Source organism: Meleagris gallopavo, chromosome 5, assembly GCF_905368555.1.
Source record: "Meleagris gallopavo chromosome 5, MGAL_WU_HG_1.1, whole genome shotgun sequence".
Lineage (NCBI taxonomy): Eukaryota > Metazoa > Chordata > Aves > Galliformes > Phasianidae > Meleagris > Meleagris gallopavo.
In genome coordinates, this window is record NC_139408.1 from 12,300,085 (window position 1) to 12,317,733 (window position 17,649).

Below are 17,649 nucleotides of genomic sequence, written 5' to 3' on the forward strand. Positions count from 1 at the left end.
GAGCATGGATTCTCCAAATATCCCAGGTTGGATAATTCTGCTTTGCTGTATGCTTATCAGCTTGCCTTTATTAGTGTTAATCAGAGCATTGCAACGTGATCTCACTGCTGTCACTTTGTACCATTGTCCTGCACATAACCTTGATTAATGAGGTGACTTTGGAATTAACCTCTTGTTACTTTTGCTTATAAACAAAAATGGTATTCAATGTGTACCTCTCTCCCTGGGATGTTGTTTTCTGTGAACATATTACAGATGTCCCTATCTGATATGCAGGCTTGCTGAGTAGCATTACGCTCTTCAGTCATAGGAAATAACGAATAACATTCTTACCATTGCATGCCAAGTGGTTTTGAATGAGGAGAATGTATGGGCTGACTCTGATGGAGGAACTCAGTGCTGTTTCCTGGATTACAGCTATGCTGTGGGATTATGTAGAATGCTAAGCAGAAAAAAGGGAACTTTATGTCTTTAGTTCATACTTAGCAGCCTCTTCACTCCTTTGTGCAAACACATGCCTTTCCCAAGCACAGTAACGTTTATTTATTGTTCTTGCAGTGCTTTCCGCACCCAGGGCAGTTGGTGTCTAGGTGTTAACTGAAATGCGGATGTGTCCCAGGTTTACCCTCCCATAAGCGCCCACAGTTCCACACTGGCTGCACTTTGGATAATGTTGAAGAAGAAATTCTGTCTTCATTTTTGCACTTGGTGGCATAGAGACAGGAAAATAATTTACATTTTTTATTCAAAATTTTTGAAGAGAGAGGAAAAAGCTGTGGCAATTCATGCAAGTATTTGTGTGTGTGTGTGTATCTTAAAAAACATAGGAAAGCCCAATCTGGCTAGTTTCAAGTTGACTTGACTGGTGTGACCTCATGTTAGAGTGGTTCAGCTTGGGCTTCTTGCCTGTGTGGTTTGTGTTTTAAAACCAAGAGCCGCAGGGGAAGAGAGCAGGAGAGGAAAGCTGCCTGTCCTTTCCCCCAGGAGTGCTTCACCACGTGTCTCTGCTTGAAGCCCTTTTTCCTCTTTTTTCCCTGCAGAAGGAATGTGTTCTGAGCTCAGTAGTATTTGAGGGCAAGTGGGCATGCAGCAGCGGATGGGTCCGAGCCGTGCCAGCAGCTCCTGGAGGGGAGCCCTGCAGACGGCTCAGCACCACGTGTGAAACATGGATCTGCATGGAGGAGGCTTAGTCTGTGGCCGGGCAGCAGGGAGACTTCGACCTGGATCTGCTGCCAGCTGAGGGCTGCAACTTCTTGGCTACTGGGAGCTGCTTCCACCGCATTACAGCTGAATGTGGCCCTTTGTTAGATTGGCTTTTATTCGCTGAGCTCGGAATCTGAGTGTTTTGTTGCAATCAAAATAGTCCATTGCAGAATCTCCTGCGCTAGTTTCAATGCAAGTCGGAGGGCTTCGTCCTCAAGTGAACCCTTCTGTAATTTCATCCCAAACTCATGAATAGTTTAGTCTTCCCTGAAACTGCTTTTTGATGAATAACTGATTCAGCAAGGAAAAAAAAAAAAAAAGGTTCTATCCAGCAACAGTAATATCAACATCTGCTAGGCCTGTTTCTTTATTTTTGCCTTTGGAATTGCCACAAGGGATGTAGATCGAATTCATCAGATCTGTAAACTTGACTCCATCAGACAAGCAAGGTTGTTTTTTTTTTGTTTTTAAAGGCTATAGCTTTAAAAAGAGAGTTCATCACCAAAGTCTGTGACAGAGCAGCAGAAGGAACTAGCTCACATGGAAACACAAACAAGGTATCTAACAGGCACCATAAACTCTCTATAATAATGGAGGAAACGATCAGTCATTTAAAACCCATCCTTACTCAAAGCAATTCTGGCTTTTGGATACTGTTTGTTCAGTGTTTGAAATGAAGAAGCTCTGGTTCTGTATTGGAAAGATATTTCTGCGCATTGTCTCACTCAGAAGGTGATGTTCTGGTCTGGTTTGAGTTGTGTAGCTGTGCAGGCACCATGTCTCTGGGGTGACCAAACTTCTGTGTGCAGCAAGGTTTTCTGATAGCTGTTAGCAGACTCCAATGCAGTCTGCTGATGAAAAAGCAGTAAAATAGAATTAATTAAAAAAAAAAAAGAAAAGAAAGAAAACAACAACCAAAACCAGACTACATAATACATAAGTGAAGACTTCAGATGGATACATGAAATAAGGCAACATCCTGTGGAGATGTTGGCAAGGAATGAAGGAACATTGTAAAAGCTTAAAAAAAAATACCTTTCTAGCATAAGTTAAATGGGAAAAAACAGATATTCATTAGTAAAATAGGCAATAGTGTTGTGAAGATTGAGAAGATTCTTGAGACCTCTTAGTGACAGGTGTTTTCAGAGACGTTCCCATTTAATTCCTGCCTTTTATTATGGCACTTGTGGTTTTAGTGCAGAGTGGGTTTTGTTTGTTTTTAACCAGGCTCTTGGGAAATGGCTGATATGTGATTGATATATGATACTATGATACGGTAATGACTGATCATATGTGATACAGTATATGATATGGTTAGAACTCATCTTTTTTGCCAACTTCTGTGACCTTTCTGGGTGTCTGTTTGGGAGCACACTCTTACTGGTCTTACCTCCATTTGAAAGCAAGGAACCCCTTGGTTCTCCAAGTGCTCCTCAGTTTGTAAGGCCTACTGTTTGATAAGTAACTCTGAGAGGCAGAGTAGAGGGCTGTGCTCTAAATTTTGAAGTCTGGATATGAAGTGGGCTCTGAACACAGCCTTCACAACATGCAGTTGCTGTCAGAAGAAGCATGGGCATAAAACCTGCTGTATGGTACAGGGAAGAAAGTATTTTAACAGTGAGACTTAAAAGGTTATGAGTCATACAAACAAGATATACCACTAGAGTAGAAAAAGAGAAGATTTCTTTATGAAGATGTTCAGCCCTCAAGGCTTGTCTGGACATCTGCCTTTGTGTCCTGTGCAGCTGGAGTCTCATGTGCCGCAGTACATGGCATTCCATTGAGTGAAAAAAGAGTTTGTGGGTATATCTCCATTTTAATAGCTTGAGTCAGGTGATGGATGAGGCATCTTTCTAAAGTGAAGTCTTATTGGCAGTAGTGAATTCAAACGTATGTACTTCTTGGTCAAATGAAAAGTCTTTCAACTTTGCACCATGCAGCCTGCATGCAGTGAACAGTAGTCGATAGTTTGGCCTGGCTTGCTTTGCCATTCAGTGAATAGTCTTAGGTCTGAGTCCTTCATCTTGATAAAACGATCAGCAGTCCTTGTCTGTGAGATGTCCCCTTGCTGATACTGAAGCATGAGGAGCAGGTTCTGCCCTGTGGGCAAAGGATGAGACTCTGAGTGTGGATCAAACCCTGCTGGCACCTGTTGCCGGTATTGCAAATTGGTCAATGCAGATTGGTTGCTTTTGGCTGGTTTGTGTTTTCTGGTTGATCTGCTGTACTCTGATTGCTCTAAATAGCAATAAAGCAATGTTTCTTAGAAATGACGAGGCTGCAATAACCCGTGAAGGACACGCTGTTTTTTCGTGGTATCTAATCATGCCTATAAAAGTTTTTATGTTCTTTACTCAAACCTGTTTTTTGGGTGTCGTGTTTCTGTCAGCATTCTATAACTGTTACATCCTGACTATCTCTGTTAGAGGCGGGAGAGGCATAAAGAAATCCAGCCTCTGAATCACTCTTGGTTTAATCTTTAGCAGAAGGTGGGGAGAGAACATGAGGCCACTAAGAGGGCCGGTAAGGGAAGGATGTGTGGAAATCCATGCAACCATATCTATTAGAAGATACAAGTGAAAGGAGTGTTAGCAGCACTGGAATGTGGGTGCTTCCACTTTACTCTTACCTCTGTCCATTGCCTGCTTGCTCAGTGCATGTGAACAGCTATGCAGAGGGGAACAAAGGTCACTTAATTATTTATCCTCTCTTATGCAAGGCTTTGACTTTCACTCAAAACTCCAACTTAATGTTCTTTAGTACACTAAACTATAGGGATGTTTCACTGACCAGCAGTGTGGTGCAGAGCACTTAAACTTTGTGTAACTGCTGTTTTATATTGTGCTATATGGGCTCTATTGGTAGTGAGCAACAGCTTATAGCTAGTTACAAAAATGTATGTTATGCCCCTATAATCTAGGAGAAACGTGGCTGTGACATGAGCAAGTACAACAGATGATTTAGTTCTGTAATGAGCTTGGAAAGACAGTGCTGGCTTGCAAGGACTTGGTTTGTCTTTGAGTTAATGCTAATTTAATGTTGCTTTTGTGTTTGATGGGGCAAAGCTTCATCTTCCTGATTGGTGCACAGTAAAATGCATCAAAGTGAACTGCAGGGTTTCTCCTCTGCCCTTCTCTGACTCCTTCGCCGTACCTACAGAGACACTTACAGGAACTCCTATTCAAAGCTTTGAAAATTGCCAGTGTGAAACAAGGGTGATATAACATTGAAAAATATATTTAACAGACCGATTAAAATCCTATTTGTGGCCAGGGTCTGTGTTAGTGCGATGCTTGTGTGTTGTGTTTTATGCCTTACCTTGCTGCTTTTTTTTTTTTCAAAGCAAGTAATAGCAGTAATTGTGCTGCAGCTGTTCCTGGATGTGTATGTCTGTTTCCTCTCTGAAAATGATAGAGATGTTGTACATCAGCTGCTGTGAAGTGTGAAACATTAAAGATTAAATGTCAGGCCAGAAAAAAAATATCTCTGGGGTGAAAACCTTCTACTACAATTTGTTATAGATGTTGTTTAACATCTTTAATGTTTTAAATCCATATGAGCTTGTAGGTTTATAAATTACAAAGTTCTTGTCCTTGTAGGTTTCCAAGATATTTGGTGATGTGGAAGAATGGTTGTTTCCACAGTTTAACTCGAGATTGGAATGATTCTGGAGAGGAAGTAGTGGCATTTTTCAGTTTCCATGTTTGAGGTACATTGAGGACATTGAAACAAAAGAGAAAGCATCAAATATTTCAGAGACACTGGCTGAAAATTTGGTGAAATAAAATCTGTTCTTCTGGCATTCAGTTTTATCAGAACTATATTCAGGAACTATTTTGCTGTTGCTGAAGATGCAACAAAAATTAAGCTCATCCTTTAGGATGAATTGTTGTGACTGATTATAGTACTTGCTATTCAGGTATTCATTCAGCCTGCTTTTCATTCAGATATTTTGTATGTTAGTGTTATAAGGGATATCTGGGGGATATCTCCAAGCTTGGATTTCTAACTGTTTGTTTAAATATATTTGTTTAAAAAGAATTTGTTAATGTAGGATGGTAGTATAGATAGAGAAGAAGGACAGAGGCACTAATGAAGCCTCTCGAAAGAGTTCTTCTGTGCTGTTGGCACCTGATCAGTTTTAGCCCTTACTGTCTTACTTTCTTTCAGTCACAATCGAGAGAACAGTTGATACTACAGACACATCCAAAGTGACACCCTTCCAAAATGCTTGGAGAATAGCACTACACTTCTTGTTGCCCCTTCTGGTTTTCCATTAGCTGTAGCACTGTCAAATGTCGTTGAGATAAAATTATTCTTAATAGTAATTATACTCAGATATTTTAAATATTTTTCCAAGGCAGACTAAACAGAAGACTGTCTGTGTAGAAAGTGTATGTCTGCCTTCAAAAACACATCTTGTGTAGTAATTTTCTTTAAAAACTCCTGTAGGTCTGAAAGTTGGCAAGAGCCAGCACTGATGAAAGGTGAATTTCTAATTGAAATTGTTATGTTTCATTATTAAATTTGCTGCTGGTGGATATTAATGTATGGTAATGCAATCAGATTAGATGAAATAGATCACTTTAAGGAATGTTTGTCTTAGTTGTGTTTTCAAAAGCTTGTTTTCAATAAGTTTTTAATGCAAACTTTGAATTTGTTCATTTGGGCAGTGCAGAGGAAAGAGACGCTTTTGTATTCTGGTGATACAGATAAGGAGAAAACGTGTGATTGCGTGGAAATAGCAAAGGCAGTGGGAAGCTGTATTGGTGGTGACCGAGCAAACACAGCACACAGATGCAACATATGCAATTTGTTCTTGAAATTAACATGCTTTTCTTAAGACTAATAGTAAGTAACATAAGTGTATCTTCCTTTTATACTTAAGAGTTTGAAGCAAGTTACTAGGTAACAGATCCGTATCAGAGCTAAGCTAAACATGCCATCAGCAGAAGCTCCTTCATGTATCTTGGAAGGAGAAAGAAGCCATGGATATGATTTTTTAGAGTAAAAAGTTTGCAGCTGGTGTGGGGCCGCAGTGTTGGATTGATCTCTGGCAGCAACGCCGCATCACCCAGCCTTCTTCCACCATAGCTCGTCCTCACAGATGGCCATGAAGTTGACCTTTTATAGACATGTCTATTGACTGGTAAGCGAGAGAGAGCCTGAGTTGTTGTCAGTGAATAACTTCTTATCCAGTATTCATAGAGGCGAGTCTGGCAATGGGCTGATGGCAGAGCCAATTCTCATTTCTGTTTCTATTCAGCTTCTGTTCAAAGGGGAGGAAAAGAGAGACTCTACCAGAGCCCTGGATGAACTTACTGGAGCCATACAATGGTTCTTTTGTTCCCTCGGAGGAGTACTACTACATGTTTTGAACATTTGTAGTCCATTTGTCTCTTGCTACAGTTTAAATTCTTTAAAGGATTAAATGGGCTGATAGTTAGTTGCAGGCAACTTAAAGGGTGTTCCCATTCGTGCTGGTGTTGCTGCATGTGAAAAAAACAGTGGAAAAACATTGTTTGTGATAATTTGATCCTTGTAGATCAGCTGAAACTCGCTCTAAATGGGTTGGAGAAGGTTTAGCTGCACGTCTTTTCTATGAGGAAATTTGCATTTATTTTGAAGAAAAATGATCAAATACCACTTCGCTATTAGGGCCCATCTAAAACGTAGGTTCATTGCAAAACACTGCAGCTGAAGTTGTGGGATGTAGTACATAACCACTATGAAGAAATGATAAGGTGCAGACAGTAGCTTGCTGTATACAACTACTTCCCTTGTGACAGGTTTGTGATGCTTGAGGATGCGCTGAGCCTGGCTGGTGACCTTAGCTCCCATGACCTGTGGCTCAGCTGACATTTACATCTTCATCCACCCGTTGTGCTCCAGCACAGTCATCCTTAGCCTTGTGCTTTCCAGTATACGTCAACTTTAGGGAAAATTCAGGCATATTTCACTGTGTTAGTTGCTCAGGCAGAAGTTTGGTGGTTTTACTGGGGCCTCTAGTGGTGGGACGGCTGCATCACCAAACCAGAGCTACTCTTAGGGGCTGGCCTGGAAGGATTGCTTTCCTCCCTCCCTCTGGGGAGATTTACCCAGCTAAAGGGCAAGGGGAATGCAATAGAAATAATTAATTTGCATTCTTATGCAGCGTTTTACGTAGGGTTAGAAGAGAATGTGCTGAGGAAGCATAAATAAACAGTAATAAACAGTAACAGAGCATGAAGGAGGAGATGAAGGTTAGCCTCAGAGGTCTGTGTTGGGCAATCGTCACAGGATGGTTTCTCCCAGCTGCACACCTCATTGCTTTTTAAATTAGGACGTTTTCAGGAGCTCAGTAAGGAAAAAAAAGATTAACGGTACACGAAAAGGTTTAGAAATGAGGCAGGAAACAACAAGCCTTTCATGTACTGACATTAAGACTGCCACAAAAGGATTTGCTGTCTAGCAAGGGAGTTTTGAGCTCCTTATGAGGGCAAGCTGAAGGTTTTCAGAGGCTGTAGTTCTCTTGCCCCTCAACAGAGTGTCATACGTAGAAAGTTGGGTCTTTATTTCATTTGTAAATCAACTTTTTCTTCATGTTGTATTTGAGTTTTTGTATTAGTTTTAAAATCCCTTTTTAGCTAACCTTACATCGAAAACTTTTGAACCAAATCCAGCGCAGTGTTCTTAAGTACTTTTTAACACTTCCCCTGAGCAAAGACTTGATGGAGTCCAAAGTGTCCAACTTGGGAAAGGGAAATCTACTTTGATAAGAGGGAAAGTCAGAGCCTCAATTGCTCTCAGCCAAACAGATCTGAAACAGGACTCTGTCAGGAAATGCCCCTCATTTTCATAGCTGTGCTGTGAAGGCCAGCCAAGTGTTGGCTCTGGTATACATTTTCCATGTTGTCTGGGTGGCCAACCCTGCTGATTTTGGGTCAGTTAGCATTGTGTCATTGCCACAGGAGTCTTTTTTTTTCCTCTCTTTTTTTCCCCATTTTTCATTGTATCCTACTCCTTCCAGGGTGTGTCTTAGCAATGACTCAGAGTGCAAAAACAGTGCTGTTAGGCTGAATGCAGGAATGTGTCTTGTTCATGTAAAATAAAAGTTGATGCTGTAAACTCTTCATTTTGGAAGAAAATGGCAATGTTAACTGAAAATTCATACCAAGAGAAGAGTCATTCTGCTTGGTTGTGTAATACCCAACTGTGCTTTCCATGGATGCTGGTGTGATAGGCAGCTTGAATGTGGTTATAATTTGTTTTTCAGTAAGTAACTGGTTTAAATATTACTCATTGCCGTTGTTGAATAAGCATACTGTTCTCTCTGTAAGGGCCTTCAGCAGGACCGTCACTGAGGAGATGTTACATATAGGACTGATGCAGTTATACAGAGAACTTAAAACTCCTGAAACCACTCAGCCTTTCTCTGGCATGATGTTTTGTTGTTGCTTTCTCAGCTGGATTACTGCAGGATGCTTGAAGTGCTACTACAAAACCATGAGGTGATTTCCAGCAACTGTGGCCTGTAATTGCTCCGGGCCTGCAGGTTTGGGGGAAATGCAAATGAGCTGTTTGGCTGCACACAAAACCTTAAACTGCTTTCCTGTCTGAAAGCCATTGCAGAGAGGTCTGATGGTGCTTCCCGTGGTCAGGAAAAAGCAGCAAGAGAGCCATAAGTTGCAATGCAGTAGTGTTTGGTGCCTGGGCCTGTTATCGTCCCATTTACTGCCAAAATCTGTGCTTCTTGGTCTCAGGCGTTTCTGTTGCTTGTTTTGTATGTGCACGGTCAGATGAGTCATCACTTGGTACTAACCGCAGGAAAGCTTTCCTGAGAAATCTTTCCATAAAGGTAGGGCTGAGAAGGAGAAGCAACTCTAACAGGAGCAATTTAAATGAGATCCATTCTGTGTATTTTCTCTATTTCAGATATGTTGCTCAGAAAATTCCTTCTTTCTACAGTAGGCATCTGAGAAGCAGATACAGGTCAAATTTGAAGAAAAATCAAGAGAGGAAGGAGAAAGAGGAGCGTGTGTTTTTCCAGTGTGTTTCACTTTGCATTTCCATTCAATATCTCCTTTTGACTTTCCTAAGAGATGTTGTTGTCCACAGCATTTTTCATTCACTGGAAGTGTTGCGCAAATGAGAATCTCCTAATTTGTTTTCATAAAAGCCAGTGGAAAAACCTATATGGTTCTACTTTGGTGAAAAGCTTGTTTTGGGAAAGACAGAATTTACAAATGTCAGGAGTCGAATATAAACGCATGGAAAGTGGACATAAGATTTCTTCTTTCACATAACTTCCTAATGGCTCAAAATAGCTGTGCACAGTTGTGCACGGCTACTGACTGCTTTAGGGTTTTGCATAGCTTCCTAAAACACCATGGTGTCCTAAAGACCCTATTAATAACAAACATCTGCTCATTTTTCTTTCTTCTGAGTTTTTGGACCTCCAGCTTGCCCTCGCATTCTCAGTAGCAAATCTGCTCATTTAGGATAAATGAAGAGAAGACTCCAAGTATCTTACAAAAACTTACTGCACTGCTCCTAAACTGTGAGCTTACTTTTTCCTCTGGATAAACCCACTTAACCAAAACATTCTGTGTAACAGTGTTCTGTGGGTAAGCCATGAGCACCTGCTTAAGATATTGGAGGGAAAACATGTAAAGCTGACACAGACCGCATCGTATTTTCAATTTTGCATTGAAAGGGAATGAATCGTTGAGTTAATCTAGAGTTAATTTAAATTGAAAAGCCTGTTGTAGGTTACAACAGGATTTTGTTTTGGATTTAGCATGACATTTTAGGAAGAAGTTAGAAAATAGGATGAAATACCATGATAGTATATTTTAGTTCATTTTCTAGTATGACTGTTTTTTTTTTTTTTAACCCCAAAAGCCAGAAGCTGCCAAAGTAAGGTATATTATTTGAAGTAGGTTCACATAGGTGCCCATGCACTTACTAAGGAAGAACTGGATTTAAGTATCAGTTCAAGTGATCTCGTTTCTATTGTCCTGTGCTGTAAGTCTACAAAATTCACTTATTTAGCCATAACATGGAAATAAATGCAGTGAAACACCCTGAGATGGCTTGAAAGAGGTGAGAATGTTGCATTGGTCCAAACCTCAGCCAGCCTTTGGTATTGTTATGTCCTGCAGGAAGCTGTCTGCTAGTTTAGACTTCTAGACTCCCAACACACTGGGAAAAGATGCTCACAGCTGGAATAGCAGTCAGTGCCTTACAAGTCCTAGAAAATGGGCAAGTATAGGGAAGCCTTATCAGCCTGAAGATACAATACCTGGGCAGTATCAGTGGCATTATCACAGGGCTTCACAGCCCAGGGTTTAAGTTTCCAGGGTTTAATTTTCACTTATTTTGTGACTTTGAGCAAAACCTTTCTGTTAGAATGCTATCTGAATAAACCTATGGCACAAACCTATGGCACATGGCAGAAGGGACTGGAAGTAATGGACTTATTACAGCTTTCTAGTTAATGTTTTGTCAGCTGGGCAGTGATGACTGATAACATCAGCAAAGTGAAGCCTGGAGTGTTAGAATCATCATGGTCATTTCAGTGTGTTGGCTTGTCCTGAAGTCCATAGTTACAGCTGTGGGACAGGGTAGTTACAGCAGGTGGGCATAGCAGAGAAAAAAAGAAAGTATGACCACTGTTAACTGAGTACTGAGCTTAATCAGCTAATCATTTGATTGCTGTTGCTTTTGTGAAGGTGTCCTCATATGGAATTAGGAGACCTCTGTGACAGTTCAGTGGTTTTGATGTGGAGTTCCTCCAAACCAGGGAGGGTGGGTAGGTGAAGATGTGGAGGTACACGTGTGAAAGATATTTAGCGTTGAGAGCATTGTGATCGGTTTCCTGGCTTTTTGCATCTGGGTCATAAGCAAACAAGCAACAGCAAGCAGCAGCCTCAAGTGTCTTCTTAGGAAGGATTTGTGGCTAAGATAGGATTTTTTGGTTTGCTCACGCTTCAGCTGCTGAACCAGCTTCCTAACCTTGCATTTACATGAACCAAACCACGCTGTGTATTTTGGAAACCTAAGCACCCCAGTGAGATGCGTTGCTTTATATAAGGGTTTTCCCCCGTTGCAGGAACCCTGACTTTGCTGCAGGATGCAGTTTGACAGCACAGCTGAGTTGATCAGAAGTCTCACTGCCAGCAGAAGGAGAGACACTGCTGTCCTTCCTGCTGCTGCTTAGCTCAATGGCAGGAAGCTTTTAAATTCTCCTCTTTGAGCCTAATCAATCATCAGTGGGATTTGGGCTCCTCAGTCACCTGGAATTTTTGGAAATGGTTTCCCACAGCTCATCTTAGTTTCTTCATTGGTAAAATTACGTGTGAAAATAATGGTTCCTCAATTACACGACCCACTGTTTATCTGTAAAGGATGGAGCTGAATCCTGCATTTATTACACACCACAGACTCCTGGATGATGAAATACATGCGCAGGAAGTGCAGGATAGACCTTATGCAAGTGAGTTATTCAGCTCCTCTGGAAAAGAACACCCTTTGATTAGACTTCATGTGGCTGTGTGACAAAATGAAGATTCATTTGCCACAGCTGATGACAGCGAGGAGTTTGTGTATATGCACCTCTCCTGTTGTTTACTTCAAATGTTCAGTATTTTGTGTTTAACTGTCTTTCTTTTCTTGATTTATTGAGCGTTTCCTAGCTCTTCTTGGGGACAGAAATTCTTCCCTGCAAATTCCAGCAAAAAACTCCACAACTCTTTCTACATGTATAATACAGATCAATGTAATTGAAAAGAAAAATGGAAATGGCGGGGCTCTGGGTATTTCAGATGTGAACACAAGGAGAGTCAGGTGTTCAGCACGAATGTCGCCTGAAATAATACACAAATGTTTTGTATAAACAGCATTTCAGTAAGTAATCATGGGAGGCCAGGAAACAGTTCACTTGCTGGTTGCAAAATGCAGCACGGAATGACTGAGTCAGGCTGACGCTTAGGACTGGGATCACTTGTTTTGCTTGGTTTTATGTTCCATAAGGAGGCCTGTCTGCTGCCAACACAGTGTGCTTCATTGCGTTTGGTTAGCACATAGGTTTCTGGAAAGTCAGAAAGATATCGTGAGACTGCCGAAGTCTGTGATGAACAGAAGCAAGTAAAATGGAAGGAAGACGTTAATTCATCACAAGACAGAAGTTTTGGCATAATTTCCTCTTTGTTACTTGAGCATCATTAACAAAACCCATGTGTGACCATGCAGCCAAGCTCTTAGCAGCTCGATAGGAAGCTGCCATCGAATCAGCTGCTTGTAGCTGGGGGTAAAACAGGAATCAACATGCTTATTGTCTGGGCAGGCAGAGGAGGAATGGGAAGGTGGGAAGCAGGGGTGTTAGGGGCTTGGTAGCATCATAGCTATTTCTCAGCCTTGTGATGTCTGTTGTTCCTACTTCTCAGGAAAGATGCTGAAACCCTGAACTTGAAGTTAGAGAGAAGGAAATGAGAAATGTAAAAATTTAGTAACACTGGAATCTTCAGGGTTTTACAGAAGAAATAGAAACTTAAGAACATGTTGTGAGTTGTATCAGATTTTTGCTGGTTTGCTTGTAAAGCTATAGAAATCACTGTGGTGTACACAGTTCTGTCACATTTTTGGTGGTTTTTTCTCCTTTTTTTTTTTTTTTGATTTTGCTTTTTTATTAAACATAGAATCTTTCTGACTTGACTTCTAGGGTTGCCCTGCATTTCAGAGAATCTCGCCTCTTGCTCATCATTCAGTATCTGTTTCCAGACCGCATCAACTTGCAGTTCTGAATGCTGCACTGGAGTGTTTTCCTGCCTCGAGTGGCTTTTTCCTTTGTAGTCACTTCTTCCTTGGCCACTTTCTTGTATAAGAATATACACTCTTGACCTGAGTGCAAAAGAGCATGCTTCTTCACTTCCTAATGCCCTAGCAATTTGCCTGGGCTCTCAAATGTTCAAAAGGTTTGACAATGAGCTTCATGTTTGTGTGTCCTTTGTGCCCTAAGCTGTCAGTAGGGCTGTTCTGAAGAAGATCAGGAGTTGGTTCTCTGCCTCTTAGAAACGCTCTTTTGCCTAGGAAGTGTGACCTAACTTTTTACTCTGTCACTGAGACAAGCACGGACTGAAGGTCTGTCACTGCCGCATGCATTTCTCATTACTGTAAAGCTTGATGGTTTTGGTTTTTTCTTTGTTGTGCTGCTTCTAATCAGCTGGTCTACCTCATCTTTGTAGAGTGCTATTTGTAGCCTCTTACAGAAAGAACAAGATGCCATTACATCTTTTAACCTTTTGAGACCCTGATGCCAGGAGCCACTGCTGATGGAGCTGGTTGTGGCAGCACAGGGCTGAGAGGTGTCTGATTTGCTGCTCTAAATTTACATTGTCTTATTGTGATGTAGCTGCTTGTTTTGGGTTAGCTCATGGAACTGCAGAAACAGAATGACTGAGAGTGAGGGACACCCTGGAGAATAGCCAAACCTTCTCCCACCACCTGAAGCAGGTTCACCAGGAGCAGTTTTCTTGGGACCTTTGCTTGCCCATCGCATTGCTGGGTGGTAGCAGCCCAGTCTAAGTGAACAGAAGATGGTTCAAAACTGGAAGCACTTCAGATAAGCACTTCAGCTTTTGCAATCAGCAGCCTTGGTGCTTTGAGTGAGTAATGCACTGTCCAGCATAAAGCTAAATTGGATTTTCTAGGGGCAGTGTGTTACGAGGACCAGTCAAAGGACCAGCCCTTCTGCAGACAACGTGAGAGCAGTTGGGAATGCAGACAGCTTCTGGTTGCCCACGCCACAATACTGAAAGACAGAAACCCTCCGTGCCTGCAAACCTTCCTGGCATGAGGGAAATGCAATCTGCTGGTCCTCAGCACCACGCTGCCTGTTCTTGGGATACGTATCTCTTCCTGCTTTTCTTTGCCTTTTTGTGAATATGTTTGCAAGGTGAATAGTTGTATTTAATCCCTGATACAGTTGCTTCAGTAATCTCCTGTTTGTTGTGTGACAGAAGTGACTGCTGCAGTCAGTTGGTGTCAGCTTGCTGTGAGAGTTTCAGGAATCAGTTTTCCTTCCAAGTGCCTTCAGACCTTTTATTTCACTCCTTACAAGCATTTTGTGCTGCCACCTGGAGGGAGGTGAAGAGCAGTTAACAGACCAGTTTGTGGGGGTTAACAGGAAGGGAAATGGCTTATTTGGGACCAAAAGCATGAAGTTGGGAGACCAAAAAGCATTTTCGAAGCAGAATTCTTGCGCCTCTGTCACTAGGGATAGTTCCAGGTTGCAGTTAATTGAAAACTACTGATGTTTTATTTATATGTACACACCTATAAGCTAGTATTCAGAACATATACAGCGAGTTTTGAACTTGGACTTCACTGAGAGGGGTTTTTCAGATAATGCAAAAATATTGTTTTGTGAGAAGCAATAATAATGTTTTTGCTACAATAGGATCAGAGAAAAATCTCTGCGAAGAAAAAAGGCCCTCTAATTGTCACTTATCTCTTTTTGGTGGGATGATGTGGAGGCTACTGACAAAATCTCTCTTCACTAAGATCTGGCTTTGATTTTTAAATGTCTACGTGCAAAACAGCCACTGTATTCACTGCAAGATAGATTTTTTTTGACAAAATAAACTCTGCTCTGTTGAGAGGAAATGAAACAGAGAAACTGACATTTTACCATCACATTCGCTTTTTCTCTGTGATAGATGGGTGTATTTTTGGTACTGTTGGATGTTAATGGATTTTTTAGTAGCTCTGAAATTTTAATTTCTATTATTTGTTTTTGTTTTCCAGGTCAGATGTACAACTGCCTGTAAGTATCATTCTGTCGTTTTGTTACTCATATATATATACACACACACATACATGTTCGTATGTAACTTCTGCTATGTTTTCCTGTAAGAAAAATAAAGCAGTATCAGCAAGTAAATAAAAAGCTGCTGAAAATAATTTTTAGAAGTAGCATTCAAAAGTGTGCACTCACTTCTTTTTAGTGACAATAGCTCCAGCAGTGCAATTTAATACCTAATAGTTTTTAAAAAAGCATTTTAATTCCGTTGCTTTTCAGTTGTAAAGAGTTCTGGTAAAATCAACTACAGATTTAGCGTGAGTAGAAAGATGGGAAAACACATAAAAACAAAGCAAAAGAAACCACCACCCCAGAGCAAAAGGAAAAAAAAAAAAAAAAAGACTCCCAAAATGTTGCTTTGAGGAATTTTTGGAGTGTAACAACTGCTGTACTTGTCAGAATGACAGCATTTCACATGTCAAAAATCTCCCAAAGTACTGGTAGGTGAGATCTACCTTGATATTGAATGTCAGACTTAAATGAGTTGGCCTTTAAGTTTTAGGGCCAAACTAAACTGAGAGGGATAAACTCACCTTTTACACTACTTTAAGAGAATATGTATGGTTCTGAAGGAATTGTGAGTCTGGCCTGTACTGCTTCCTTTGCTTTCACTTTTTATGTGAATCCGTGTCTGTATCAGTTCCAAATAAATACAGAAATTATGATTCTGTTTGTTTTCCTCTACTTCCACACCAAGAATCCTGTTGTTCATGGCCACCTTTCCTGAACTTGTTCGCAATGTGTGTTGCTCATGTAACAATATTTCAGGTTCAACTAAGATAGTAATTCTTCTGTGTAGCTGAATCAACTCTCCTCACTCACTGGGCTGCACTATGTCAGCCTAAGGTTTTCTGTAGCTGTCTCATATCTCTGCCATGTGGGAAGACAGTGTGTGAATACCACATCTCTTTATTTTCTCATATACTGAGGAAAAGAGACCAAATCACTATGCCAGGTTAAGCAAAGCAGTTAGCTGTATGTGATACGTGAGAAAAATGCACACGTGGAATATGCCTGTAAGTTCATTTGATTATTTTCCATCAAAACTGCACTGAAATAAAAAGCAGATCATGGGTAGCCTTCATTCAGTCTATGAGTTGCGTTAGTAAATGCCTGAAATAACGTGGCTTTTTTTTTTTTTAATCTAATACAAATTGACAAAAGTTAAAACTGGTGAAACCAGGAAACATAGAAACAAACTGGGAAAAAGGAGGTGATGTTGGGTCTCTGCAGGATATCTATTAGTGACTGTATTTTGCTCATGGGGAACCCAGAAAATTTGTAAAGATATTTATTGCCTTTCATGTTTTTTACCTTTTAGGCACTGACAACTGTAGCTTGAAAAACATAACTGAAGAAATGGGAACCAGTAGTAATGATGAATTATCAGTGAATGCCACAAGTGGGAACAGGAGATTATCAGAGGATGTGTCACTATCTGGCAGGGCAACGAGTGATCAGAACAGTGTAGCACGTAAGTGATTTGGAACGTTGGTGGGATGTGAATTATCCTTCAAGGTTTTTTGTGTTTTTATGCTATGTTAGCAATTTTAGTCCAAACTTTTATCCAGAGTGCAAAGATCATGTCTGGAAATGGATCCAAGTGTTTTGCTGGAGTAGAGAATGAGACAAAGAAAAGTATTTACACAGCTAACTGAAAGTGTAATGTAACACTGTGATTGTAGCATGGTCTTGAAATAGTTTGATCACTGTTAGAACTGAGTTCCTTCCCCTGACTATTATGGGAATGTAGTATTATGTATTATGTAAAAATATGTGTAAAAATATTGGATTTTTGCAGTACAGCTGCAGTAGTTCAAATGTACAGTGACTTACAAATTTGAAATATATATGTATGACAGAGTACAGCTGAAATAACCTACTAGAATCTAGAGGAGAGATCTGTGAATGTTGCAGCTTGAAGGTCCCTTTGAGATAGCCAGGTTAGGAAAACATAACAGGCTGCATGGTCCAATCTTTCTCACCAGTTTGCATGAAGTTAACACCTGACACATGAAAGACGTCACTGCTGCACCAACACTGCTTTAATGCTTGAGGTGAAACTTCAGGAATTGGAGCAAAAAGAGTAGATCATAGAGCTAGTAAGTGTGCTATACGACATACAAGAGCAGCTTGATCAGAATAGCAATTAGCCAAGGGAAAGACAAAGCTCTATCAATAAGATAGCAGGAGGAGGAGCACTACACATCGCTGTGAGCAGATGTTCTTCTGTTCACAGCTATGGATTATTGTCTTGCCTTTCCCAGAGACCAGCCCAGTACTTGGTCTCGAGGCAGAATATGTTGGTGTGAATTCTGTCAACTTATATTTGAATATCACAGCTACAAACCCCTACACATACAGAATAAAACTTAGAAACAGTGCCTCCATTAGGTATGAAATGTTAACTATCACCAAAGCCAAAATTACCAGGCTAATTCCTGGGATGTTGTAGAGTTCCACAGTCTTTGCTGTAGAGGCTGATGGTCAGACAGAAGGAGAAGGAACATCCAAAACGTGTAAGTGACAATATATTGCAGACGTGTTTCTGGTGGAATGAGTTTTGCTGCGCAGCACAGCGCCCTGCATGCATGTGTGAGCAATAG

The 17,649-nt window shown here is 40.8% G+C and overlaps 1 protein-coding gene across 1 annotated transcript in view; it reads left to right on the forward strand.

Moving 5' to 3' along the window:
- PTPRJ (protein tyrosine phosphatase receptor type J) overlaps positions 1 to 17,649 on the forward strand; it is a 71,149-nt gene that overhangs the window by 27,473 nt on the left and 26,027 nt on the right. Inside the window, exons 2-3 of the mRNA XM_085224270.1 lie at positions 14,989 to 15,007; positions 16,365 to 16,517. Coding sequence (XP_085080396.1) covers positions 14,989 to 15,007; positions 16,365 to 16,517 — 172 coding nt within the window. The remainder of the gene's footprint in view (positions 1 to 14,988; positions 15,008 to 16,364; positions 16,518 to 17,649) is intronic.